General features: G+C 41.2%; 1 protein-coding gene across 1 annotated transcript in view; it reads left to right on the plus strand.

Annotated features, from left to right (window-relative positions):
- Window positions 1–1,065: 1,065 nt before the first annotated feature.
- MBTPS2 (membrane bound transcription factor peptidase, site 2) overlaps window positions 1,066–13,036 on the plus strand; it is a 52,105-nt gene continuing 40,134 nt past the window's right edge. Inside the window, exons 1-3 of the mRNA XM_008154574.3 lie at window positions 1,066–1,306; window positions 9,156–9,304; window positions 11,198–11,426. Coding sequence (XP_008152796.1) covers window positions 1,232–1,306; window positions 9,156–9,304; window positions 11,198–11,426 — 453 coding nt within the window. The 5' untranslated portion in view covers window positions 1,066–1,231. The remainder of the gene's footprint in view (window positions 1,307–9,155; window positions 9,305–11,197; window positions 11,427–13,036) is intronic.

Genomic DNA, 13,036 nt, shown 5'->3' on the forward strand with positions numbered 1-13,036 from the left:
TATGTGAAACATAGTTTATTCTTGTATTGCTATTTATTAATTGTTTTATTTATTTTTTAAAATATATTTTCATTGGTTTCAGAGAGGAAGGGAGAGATAGAAACATCAATGATGAGAGAGAATCGTTGATCAGCTGCCTCCTGCACGCCCCACACTGGGTATTGAACCCGGAACCCAGGCATGTGCCCTTGACCAGAATCGAACCTGGGAACCTTCAGTCCACAGGCTGACACTATCCACTGAGCCAAATGAGCTAGGGCAAGTGTTTTATTTTTTTCATACAAATAACTGTAAACCTACTTTTGCTCCACCCTATATTTTGTTGAGCAAAATAAGCCAGACACTAGAGTGCCTATTGTATGAGTCTATTTACATAAAGAAGGGAGGAGGGGATTGACCAGGAAGGAAATTCCTGAGATGTAAATGTTGTTTATTTTTATTATTATTGTTATTTTTTAAAATATATTTTATTGATTTTCCACAGAGAGGAAGAGAGAGGGATAGTTAGAAACATCGATGAGAGAGAAACATCGATCAGCTGCCTCCTGCACACCCCCCACTGGGGATGTGCCCGCAACCAAGGTACATGCCCCTGACCGGAATCGAACCCGGGACCCTTGAGTCCGCAGGCCGACGCTCTATCCACTGAGCCAAACCGGTTTCGGCTGTTCTTTATTTTTATTAGGGCACACAAATAAAACTTATTAGAACTCAATGAAATGGACAGTTGTCTTCTGTATTATGATTTCACTAAATGCAAATGACACTTCAATAAAAAGAACAAATAAAAGTCACTTAAATCTGGATACCTATAACCTGATCTGGGAGGTGGGGGCGATTATTACTTCAGGTGACCCCAAACCCTCACTAGATTAAAAAGCAACAGGAAACCCTAGGCTGGAACCAGAGAACATGAGCAGACAGCAGGGAGGGACAAAGCCTAAGAAATCACTGGAGGGCCGGCAGCCGCCGCCGAACAGCTGCCGGGACGTCGGCGCGCAAGTGTCCCACAAAAATAAGCCCCCGCCTCCTTTTCCGGCGCGCATGCGTCGGTCCGTGCTTAACCGGAAAAGGCCGGGGGGAAACAGCGCCATCGCGAGAAAGGAGCCGGTGGCCGGCTTGTTCCTGCGCAGATGGTGTGGTTGTAGGCATCGCGCCTTCGGTTCCTTGCACGGCTCGCAGGGAGGAGGACGCCGGGGCTCGCCTGTCCTCCGCTGCCCCCGTCGCTGCCATGATTCCGGTGTCGCTGGTGGTGGTGGTGGTGGGCGGCTGGACTGCCGTCTACCTGACCGATTTGGTGCTGAAGGTGAGGGCCTCGGGTCCGCGGGACCCAGGACTGGGGCGCACGACCCGAGGCTTTTTCTCTTCTACCTCGCGTTTCCCGGTCTGCAAGCCGCGCGGCGGGTGTCCACGTGCGGCCTTCCGCGTGGTGCCCGGGCCCGTGGGGTACATTTTGGCGGGCCGCGCGGGAGGGGTGTGGCGGTCTGCGCAGCAGCCGCAGTCGCATTGCGGGGCGGCACCCCGCAGCCTTCGGGTCCAGCCCTGGAGGCGATGGTAGTGGTCTTGGGAGGGCCGGGGCACTGCCTTAATCAGCGGCAGTGCCCCAGGGTTGAAAATGTCCGCATAGGAAAGGCATTGTTACCCCCATTGTCTTTGAGGCCACGACCCCCTAGAGATCCTGGTATTGGAGTGAATCTAAGTCAAGTTGTGATTTACGTCTAAAACGTCAAAGTACACACGGTCATCGGGGGTTCCGGTTAAAATGTACATTCTGATTCATCCGGTCTGGGGCGGGGCCTAAGGTTCTGTGTCTCCAACCAGTTCCCAAGCGCCGCAAATGTTTCCTAGGCTACAGCTTATACTTCAAAGTAATAAATACTTAGTAGCAAGGATTTAGAATTCTGACTAATCGTATTCCAATTTGCATCCTCCACCCCCTTCTTCACATTGATTATCCCCTCACACACACTCTCTGGGTACATGGTCCATTCTCCAGTTATTTGGAAAGGGTAGCAAAAATTATGACCATTTGACCACATGCTTGGAGCAGCCTTTTGGAATTGAATATTGGAGGGTGGGGGTAGCTCTGTGTGGAATAAAATAATATAGATTCTCAAATGTTTAATCAAAATGTTAATTACGAATAGTAAAACCATGTCATGAATATCGTCTTAAATAGTTTCGTTTGTGTTTTAGGCTTAATAGTAAAATTAAATACGTGTTCTACTTTGTTGCATTTGAACTTGCAAAGTGAGGAGGTTACACAGTGGAGTCCTTTAGATCCAGGATTGGGCTCTTCCACTTCCCAGTGGTTGTGAGACTGTTGGGCAGAATAGTCTTTTGTGTTTCAGTTTCTTCATCTTTAAAGTAGAGGGAATGATAGCAAAGATTTCCTGATATAGTAGAGAAGATTGCATTAGTACATCCACTCAACCTGAGGTTCAAGGACCAGCAGCACCTGTATCATCTGGAAGCTTCTCAGAAATGTAGGATCTCAGTCCTCATCTCTGGACTATAGAATCAGACTCCATCTTCACAGGATTCCGTGCTTCATCTGCACATGCATGTCATAAGCAATACAGACTACTTCTTTAAACTGATTTTGTTGTTTAGACAAAAGCAAAGCCACATGGTTTCTTCATGCTGCATGTGTGACAGAAGTCCAAAATAAAAGGGATTTTTCAAACCTCCGTAGTCTTTGGTCAAGTGTGTGAGGTGATCAGGATGGCATTTTAGTTTCAGTAACAGCCACTGGCTTAAAAGACCATTATTCCTTGAGCAAAAAACATCTTATTCATCGTATCTGCCCGGGGAATGCAAAGACCTCAGAGCTTTGGGAGTCTGTACCTTCAACTCCTCTGTTTCAGGGAGTTGTTGTTCTGCTGTTACACCCTTGTTTCTTTTAGGATTTCCTCTGTGGACATCTTCTCTAGTGGCGTGTCAGTCTCCTTTAAAAGTCTTGGAAGCCAAAACTGGTTTAGCTCAGTGGATAGAGCGTCGGCCTGCGGACTGAAAGGTCCCGGGTTCGATTCCGGTCAAGGGCATGTACCTTGGTTGCGGGCACATCCCCAGTAGGGGGTGTGCAGGAGGCAGCTGGTCGATGTGTCTCTCTCATCGATGTTTCTAGCTTTCTATCCCTCTCCCTTCCTCTCTGTAAAAGTCTTGGAAAACAAGCAGGTTTCAGAAACTTCACCTGAAGATTGAGAGCAGAGAACATTACAGATCCAAAGGCCAATAGATGCCTATATTCAGTCTCAGGTCATTTTTTATGACTGTGATAGGGGTGAAATATTCTTCTAGAGACAGATAAGTTTCTCAAATGGATGGGCATTGATAGGACAAAATACTAACTGTACTTTCTGTAACTGAGGTAATAGGAGTCCATGTATATAAAATAAACTTACATTATCCAAAATCTGTACTGAAGGACTTCAAACTTGCCTAAAAATAAAACTCTTGTTAGGCTGTATTTAAGCAGCTATCCTGGCAACCCTAAAGAATGTAAGAGAAGTTACTGAGCTCAAGATGGTTTTAGATAAGTTTTTTGTTGTTTTGTTTGTTTGTTTTTAAATATATTTTATTGATTTTTTACAGAGAGGAAGAGAGAGATAGTTAGAAACATCGATGAGAGAGAAACATCGATCAGCTGCCTCTTGCACACCCCCTACTGGGGATGTACCCGAAACCAAGGTACATGCCCTTGACCGGAATCGAACCTGGGACCCTTGAGTCCGAAGGCCGACGCTCTATCCACTGAGCCAAACCGGTTTCGGCGATGGTGCTGTTTTATATCCTACATATGAGTGAAATCATATGGTTCTTAGCTTTTTTCTGTCTGATTTATTTCGCTTAGCATAATCTCAATCCATGTGGCAAATGGCAGTGGCTCATCTTTTCTTCTGGCTGAGTAGTATTCCATATTATATATGTACCACATCTTATTTGTCCAATCATTTATCAGAGGACACTTTGATTGTTTCCCTGTCTTGGCCACCGTGATTAGTGCTGCAGTGAACATAGGGGTGCATATATCTATGCAAATAAATGTTTTCAAATTTTTGGGGTAGATACCCAGAAGAGGGATTGCTGGGTCATATGGTATCTATTAATTTTTTGACGAAGCTCCATACTGTTTTCCGTAGTGGCTATACCAGTTTCCATTCACACTAGCAGTGAAAGACCGTTCCTTTTCCTCCACAACCTCTCCAACACTTGTTATTATTTGTCTTGCTGATAAATAGCCATTCTAACAGGCGGAGGTGGTATCTCGTAGTTTTGACTTGCATTTCCCTAATAGCTAGTAATGTTGGGCACCTTTTCATATATCTGTTGGTCTTTGTATATCTTCTTGGGAGAAGTGTCTGCTCTGGTCCTCTGCCTATATTTTTATTTTTATTTTTATTTTATTTATTTTTTAAATATATTTTATTGATTTTTTACAGAGAGGAAGAGAGAGGGATAGAGAGTTAGAAACATTGATCAGCTGCCTCTTGCACACCCCCCACTGGGGACGCGCCCGCAACCAAGGCACATGCCCTTGACCGGAATCGAACCCGGGACCCTTGAGTCCACAGGCCGACGCTCTATCCACTGAGCCAAACCGGTTTCGGCTTTTTATTTTTTAAATGTTTTTATTAATTTTAAAGAGAGAGGAAGGGAGAGGGAGAGAGAGAGAAACATGGATGAGAGAGAGACATCTTTTGGCTGCCTCCTGCAAGCCCCACCAGGGATTGAGCCCGCTGCAACCCAGGCATGTGCCCTGACGGCAAGCAAACCGAGGATCTCTTGGTTCATGGGTCGATGCTCAACCACTGCTGGGCTCATTTTTTAAAAATATTTTTTTATTGATTTAAGAGAGGAAGAGAGAGATAGAAACATCAATGATGAGAATCATTGATCAGCTGCCTCCTGCACGCCCCCTACTGGGGATCGAGCCTGAAACCCAGGCATATGCCCTTGACCAGAATCAAACCTGAGACCCTTCAGTCCGCAGGACAAAGCTCTAGCCACTAAGCCAAGCCGGCTAGGGCTGGGCTCATTTTTTTTTATTGTTTGTTTGTTTGTTTGGTGTTAAGTTGTATGGTTATGTATATATTTTGGATATTAACCCCATGTTGGAACTGCTGTTTGTAAATACGATCTCCCATTCAGTTGGTTGCCTTTTTGTTTCTTTTGCTGTGCAGAAGATTTTTAGTTTTATATCATCCCATTCATTTATTTTTGCCTTTACTTCCCTTGCCTTTGGCGGTCAAACTCATAAAATCTTCTCTAAGACCAAGGTCCATGAGTTTAGAGCCTATGTTTTCTTCTATGTAATTTATTGTTTCAGATCTTATATTTAGGCCTTTGATCCATTTTGAATTAATTTTTGTACATGGGGATAAGCTGTAGTCTAGTTCTTTTGTTTGCCTGTGGCTTTCGAATTTTCCCAGCACCATTTATTGAAGAGACTTTCTTTTCATTGTGTATTTTTGGCTCCTTTGTAAACAATTATTTGCCCATACACATGTGGTTTTATTTATGGGCTCGCACTTCTGTTCCATTGGTCTGTGTTTCTGTTTTTCTGCCAGTATCATGCTGTCTTGATTATCTTTGTCGTGAAGTGTAATTTGAAGTCAGATTGTGTGATACCTCCAGATTCGTTCTTTTTGTTTTGTTTTGCTATATTTTTATTGATTTCAGATAGAAAGGGAGAGAGAGATTGAAACATCAATGATGAGAGGTAATCATTGATTGGCTGTCTCCTGCACGCCCCCTACTGGGGATCGAGCCCCGCATCTGCCCTTGACGGTAATCAAACCTGGGACCCTTCAGTCCACAGGCCGACCCTCTGTCCACTGAGCCAAATCAACTAGGGCCAGGTTCGTTCTTTTATCTCAGGACTGCTTTAGCTATTCCGGGTCTTTTGTAGTTCCATACAAATCTGATGATTTTTTGTTTTATTTCTTTTAAAAATGACATTGGAATTTTGATGGGGATTACATTAAATCTATATATTGCTTTGGATAATATGGTCATTTTAACTGTTGATTCTTCCAATTCATGAACATGAAATATCTTTTCATTTTATCATGTCTTTTTCAATCTTTAATAATGCATTGTAGCCCTAACCGTTTTGGATCAGTGGATAGAGCGTCGGCCTGCAGACTGAAGGGTCCCAAGTTTGATTCCGACCATGTACCTTGGTTGTGGGCACATCCCCAGTAGGGGGTGTGCAGGAGGCAGCTGATTGATGTTTCTCTCTCATCAGTGTTTCTAACTCTCTATCCTCTCCCTTCCTCTCTGTAAAAAAATCAAAAAAATAATAATGTATTCTAATTTTAAGTATATAGTTCCTTCACATCCTTTGTTGAATTTATTCCTAGGTATTTTATTCCTTCAGTTGCAATTGCAAAAAGAAGCTTTTCTCATTTCTTTTTCTGAAATTTCATTGTTAGTATATAGGAATGCAGTGATTTTGTACATTGATTTTGTATCCTGTAACGTTACTATATTTGTTTATTGTTTCTAATAGTTTTTTAAATATTTTTATTAATTTCAGAGAGGAAGGGAGAGGGAGAGAGAGAAACATCAGTGATGAGAGAGAATCATTGATTGGCTGCCTCCTGCACACCCCACACTGGGAATGGAGCCTGCAACTTGGGCATGTGCCCTGACTGGGAACCGAACTTTGACCTCTTGGTTCATAGGTTGATGCTCAACCACTGAGCCATGCTGCCTGGGCTGTAATAGTTTGTTTTTATTTTTTGTTTATTTTGAAGTTCTGTGTTGAATAAGAGTAGTGAGAGCGGACATCCTTGTCTTGTTTCTGATTTTAGAGGACAAACTTTCAGTTTTTCACCATTGAGTATATTAGCAGAGGGTTTGTCATATACACTGAGTGGCCAGATTGTTATGATCTCTGAACGCATAATAACCTGGCCACTCAGTGTACTTATGGATAAGGGAAAGCTTGCAAATCTTGATATGTCAAGGGACCAGGAGATAGTAGCCCCCAGCCTCTGGTTTGTAAGTTCTCTGCTTCTTTCTAACTACCCACAATGCAGTTCTTATACATGGAAAAATCTTATTTTAAAATCCCAACTCTGTGGTCAGTCTACAGAGTGACCAGATTATTATGCGTTCAGAGATCATCATAATCTGGCCACTCAGTGTATGGTCTTTATTATGTTGAGGTACTTTCTTTCCGTACTGATTTTATTGAATGTTTTAGTCATAAATCGATGCTGTATCTTATCAAATGCTTTTCCTTCAGCTATTGATAAGATCATCTGATTTTTATCCTTTGATTTGTTAGTGTGCTGTATTACATTGACTGATTTGCATATGTTGAACCATCCTTGTGCCCTGGAATGAACCCTACTTGATCATGATGTTTTGTTATTTTTATGTATTGTTGTATTCAATTTGCTAGTATTTTATTTAGGATTTTTGCATCTGTATTCATCAGATATGTTGGTTTGTAGTTTTCTATTTTTGTGTTATCCTTGCCAAGTTTTGATATCAGGGTTATGTTGGCCTCATAAAATGTGTTAGGAAGTATCGTCTCTTCTTCAATTTTTTTGAGGAGTTTGAGAAGGATAGGTATCAAATCTTTGAATGTTTGGTAGAATTCAAAACAAAGCCACCTGGTCCTGAACTATTATTTTGGGGGAGGTTTTTGATAATTGTTTCAATTTCCTCACTGTTGACTGATGTATTTAAGTTTCCTAATTCTTCATGATTCAGTCTAGGAAAGTTACATATTTCTAGGAATTTATCCATTTATTTATTCCCAGTGCTGTTCCCTGTAGCCATATGCTGTTCCCTGCAGCCATATGCTGCTGGCAGTGTAGCCACAGTGCATGGCAGTGGGGTGATGTGGGGGAACCCGGCCACCTCTTTCGTTGCTTTGCCCTCCTGTCAGTGCCAACCAGTGAACCTTTGCATTGTTCAGCGCCCCCTGACATCCCTGCCCCCCCCCACACACACACCCCCCACACCCCCCCCCACATACACACACCACCCCATACCACCCCCTCCCCCTCTCCACCAGACCCTGTGCAGGTCACTGGGCTCAGCTGCAGCTTGTACTGTCTGCACCTGCAGGAATGCTCATTAAATCTCTGCTTTTCTTGACGGAAGGGAGTGCCGGCCACAACCTGCTTCCTTCCCTCTCCACGCTGAGCCCCTTTGTGAGTTCCCAGCTGCAGGGCTGCGTCCGTGGCTAGTCTCAGCTTTTTCCCTTCTAGCCTTCCCAGTTTGCTCCCACTTGCCCACCTTTTAGATGTTTCAGCGTGTGGTTTCTCAGACATGTTTGTGCGTTGAGCAGGGAGTCCTTTGTTGAAATTGTTGAAACTTCAAGGGGAAAGACCAAAGGGATCTCTCATGCTACCATTCCTCTGATGTCACCCAGTACCGTGGTCGGCAAACTGCGGCTCGAGAGCCACATGCAGCTCTTTGGCCCCTTGAGTGTGGCTCTTCCACAAAATACCACGGCCTGGGCGAGTCTATTTTGAAGTGGCATTAGAAGAAGTTTAAGTTTAAAAATTGTGGCTCAAAAGAAATTTCAATCGTTGTACTGTTGATATTTGGCTCTGTTGACTAATCAGTTTGCCGACCACTGACCCAATACACTATTTTTTATATTGATTTGAGTTGAAAATGTATTTAAATTAATTACAACTTTTTAAATATTGGCTACAAGGAAATTTAAAATTATATAAATTGAATTGTGGCCGGCATTTGTGGCTCACATATTTCTATTTGGACCACGCTGTTCTCGGCAGAGGTCAGCAAACTTTTTCTGTAAAGGGTCCGATACTATTTTAGGCTTTGTGGGCCACACAGGGTGTTGCATATTCTTATTTGGTTGTTGTTGCTGTCTTTGTACAATCTCTGAAAGATAAAAACCATCCTTAGTTCATAGGCAGTGCAAAAACAGGCTGTAGCCAGATTTGGCCCACGGGCTCTACTTTGCCCGACCCTAACTTCAGCAGACCAGCTAACGTGAGGCCTTTCCTTTAACTGAGGACTGAACATAAAGCTGTAACATTATGGGCATTTGAGCAGTCAGTATCTTGCTTTCCTGTAGAAAAGAGCAATTTTTTATTTTCTTAACCATGATAAATTGTTCTTCAAAATTGAATGGCGTGGAACGTTTCTTTCTCTTTTAGTCATCTGTGTATTTTAAGCATTCTTATGAAGACTGGCTGGAAAACAATGGCTTGAGCATCTCCCCTTTTCACATAAGATGGCAAACGGCTGTTTTCAATCGTGCCTTTTATAGTTGGGGACGGCGGAAAGCAAGGATGCTTTACCAATGGTATGCTTCGTTTTCTTTTTCTTTTTTTGGTTTAAATTAGTCATTGTGATCATGAGAAATGCTTGTTAATGGAACTGTTTCCATCATATTCCAAGCTCCTGAGTTTTAAAATGTTGACAGTGTAGACATTTTCGGGTTTTATATAAACTTAGGAGATTGCATCATTGTGCTTTTGCATACATTAAAAATCAAGATTCTATATTTTTATTTTTTTAAAATCCTCACCCAGAGATGTGGTTTTATTGATTTGAGAGAGAGAGGAAGGGAGAGATTGAGAGAGAAAGAAAGAAAAACATCGATGTGAGAGAAAACTATCGATTGATTGTCTCCTATATATGCCCTAATCGGAGATTAAACCTGCAACCTATGTATGTGCCCCAACTGGGAATCGAACCCACAACCTTTTGGTGCCTGGGACACTGCTCCATGCAAGTGGGCCACCCAGCCAGGGCAAGGTTCTATATCTTCATCTGGATGGTAGATACACGGGTGCACATATGTAAAAATTCAGTGAGCTGTACACTTTAGACTTGCTCACTTTATTCTGTACATTGTACACTAATAGAAAAGCAAAAAACCTATGGAGCCTTTTTCATCAGGAAGGTAATCCTGGAGAATTCTCTCCCCCATCATCACACATAGGAACATAGGTCCTGGGAGTCATAGGATGCCCAAAAGTCTGCATGTTTTCCCTTATACTTTTTTTTTGTGATATTCCTCCAGGAGGAGGATTTTAAAAACATTTAACAACCAGTAAGGCATATGCACAAACCACGTGGGAAAATGGCTAGCCAGATTGCAGTGTTGGGGTCCTGGAGCCCCCTTGCAATGCCAAGCATACTTATTTAGTTAAAAAAATTAAAAATCATGGAATATATAGCGTTTATGGTTAAAGGGTTTCCGATAATCTCTGGAATACCCTAGAGACAGACAGGTTTTGTAGTTGAGAGAATTTCTAATATGGGTGTTTGGGGGCCATTGTCTAAATTGCTTTTTGTTAAAAATTTAGCTCCAAATGGAGTAGTGCTAAATGTAAATAGATCATCGAAAAGCGGTAAATACGCCAGCAAATCAAAGCAAAGAAAATAAAAAGCAGGAAGTAATAAAGAGCAGAAATCAGTGAAGTAAAAAGTATATCATAGATAAAATCAGTAAAACCAAAAATTTGGTTCTTTGAAAAGATTAATAAAATTGATAAACCCCCTACCATGACTGATCAAGAAAAAAAGATCACACACGTGACTAAAGATCAGAATTGAAAAATGGAACATTAGTACAGATCCTGTAGACATTTTAAAAAATGAAACTATTTTGAACAATTCTATGCCTACAAATTTAACCATTTAGATGAAATAGACAAGTTCCTTGAAAAATACAACTTATCAAAAAGTTAGAAAATGTAATAGATATAAGGATAACTTCTAATTATTAAAACAGTAAAAGAAAAAAACTATAATTAAATTTTAGCATGTTAGTATTTAAGCTCATCACAAAATATAGCTAAAATAAGATGCAAATAATAGAATCAGTAAATAAAAAAGAATGGATAAAAAAAATGGATGTCTATATAATGTCAAAAGAACTTTCATAACTATATGAGAACAAGAGCAAAAACAATGCTATGTAAGTGAGCAAAAGACAGGAAACAAAATTTTTTATTGGAAAGAATATTCAGCCGCTTCAGTTATGAGAGAAATGTAAGTTATTAGAACAGCTTAGATAGACTAGAGCCTGTGCTTCAATTACAGATCCGGAGTTCAGATAAGAAAAAAGAGATAGGGGTACTGGAATTTTTTACACATTTTGAAGCTATGAAATGTGCCTGGTCAATGAATTTTTTAGCCCATGAATGATGAAGAATTGTACACTTACACAATTTTTTCCTCTTAACAGGTTCAATTTTGGAATGGTGTTTGGCGTAATTGCCATGTTTAGCTCTTTTTTTCTCCTGGGGAAAACGTTGATGCAGACTTTAGCACAAATGATGGCTGACTCTTCCACTTCTTATTCTTCCTCCTCTTCTTCCTCTTCCTCCTCCTCTTCTTCCTCTTCCTCCTCTTCTTCCTCCTCTTCCTCTTCCTCCTCCTCCTCACTTCACAACGAACAAGTGCTACAAGTTGTGGTAAGTGCCTTCTTTTTGCTTTAAGTAACTTTTGAAGCATAGATATAAGATATTTCTTTTGGATAGCATAACTCCTATCTGTAATATAAATATGAAAATAAAAGTTGCATGATTTCTCAAATTATCCCCCTAAACAAAAACATTAGTAAGAATATAGCAAAGAATTTGCTGCAATATGTAGTAGCAGCGATAATAGAGGTAACAGAACAAATGGACCATCATTAAGACTGTCAACATTACACAGGTTTTGATTTAATATGTGTTGTCTTGAGATGTTAAATGATTGTTACTATAAAAGAACAAGCATGGTGATTTAAGATCTCTATAATAATTCTCATTTTAAAGCACTTCTGTAAGCCTATATACCTTATTAATTCCTGCTCTAGAGTTTGGAAGAGTGATTTTCCATTGGCTAACTTTTATTTCAAAATTTTTAATTTATAGTTTTCATTTCCATGAGTCAGGTATGTTATGTTTTTAATGATATTCTTTTTTTAAAATATATATTTTATTGATTTTTTTACAGAGAGGAAGGGAGAGGGATAGAGAGTTAGAAACATCGATGAGAGAGAAACATCGATCAGCTGCCTCCTGCACACCCCCCACTGGGGATGTGCCCGCAACCAAGGTACATGCCCTTGACCGGAATTGAACCTGGGAGCCTTCAGTCTGCAGGCCGATGCTCTATTCACTGAGCCAAACCGGTTAGGGTTTAATCATATTCTTATTAACGGAATAGACTGTTTAAGAGTTAGTGACAGATTTTTTTTAAAAAACTCATCTCTTTGTGGCTTCTATAGGCTGGGTCACTATGGGAAAATTTAGAAGTCATTTATAGCGAATGATAAAGAATCTCTCCTACGCACTAGCCAGTTTGGCTCAATGGATAGTGCATCGACCTGCAGACTAAAGGGTCTCGGGTTCGATTCGGTCAAGGGCACATGCCCGGGTTGCGGGCTCGATCCCCAGTGGGGGGGCATGCAGGAGGCAACAGATCAGTGATTCTCTCTCATCATTGATGTTTCTGTCTCTCTCTCCCTCTCCCTTTTATTGATTTATTGAAATCAATAAAAATGCATTTTTTTTAAAAAGACACTCCCCTATGGTAATAGCTCTTTCTTAGAGGTTAAAAGAAGTTAATTTTCCAGGTGAGGTCTTGGAAGAGATGACTTATTTCTTCAGCAAACATTTAATGTGTGTATTCTGCCTCTTGGGCCTGTGTTGAGTCCTGCTTATACAGGGAACAAAATCCATTCCTAGCAGTCATGGAGGTTTTAGTTTAGAGGGAGAGCTGCTATGCTTATGCTACAGTTGGACAGAGCAGAAGGTGCAGTGGGAACAGAGAGAAGGCGTGCTGAGATGGGCCTGCCGCTGGGGAGAGAATAGAGGAGTGCTTCAAGGGAAGGGTGAAGAGAATCCACATAGCCTGAGAAAGGAAGATGGCAATTGAGCATCTCAGTAACAGAGGAAACCATATAACATGGAAAGGTGAAGGAAATAATAATAGTAATAATAAAACCTAGTTGATATGCAGTGCTTCCTGTGTGAGGTTTTTGTGCCCGTTTTATTTTATTCTTATAACAATCTGGAGATACGTTTCACAGATGAGA

Source organism: Eptesicus fuscus, chromosome 1, assembly GCF_027574615.1.
Source record: "Eptesicus fuscus isolate TK198812 chromosome 1, DD_ASM_mEF_20220401, whole genome shotgun sequence".
Taxonomy (NCBI): domain Eukaryota; kingdom Metazoa; phylum Chordata; class Mammalia; order Chiroptera; family Vespertilionidae; genus Eptesicus; species Eptesicus fuscus.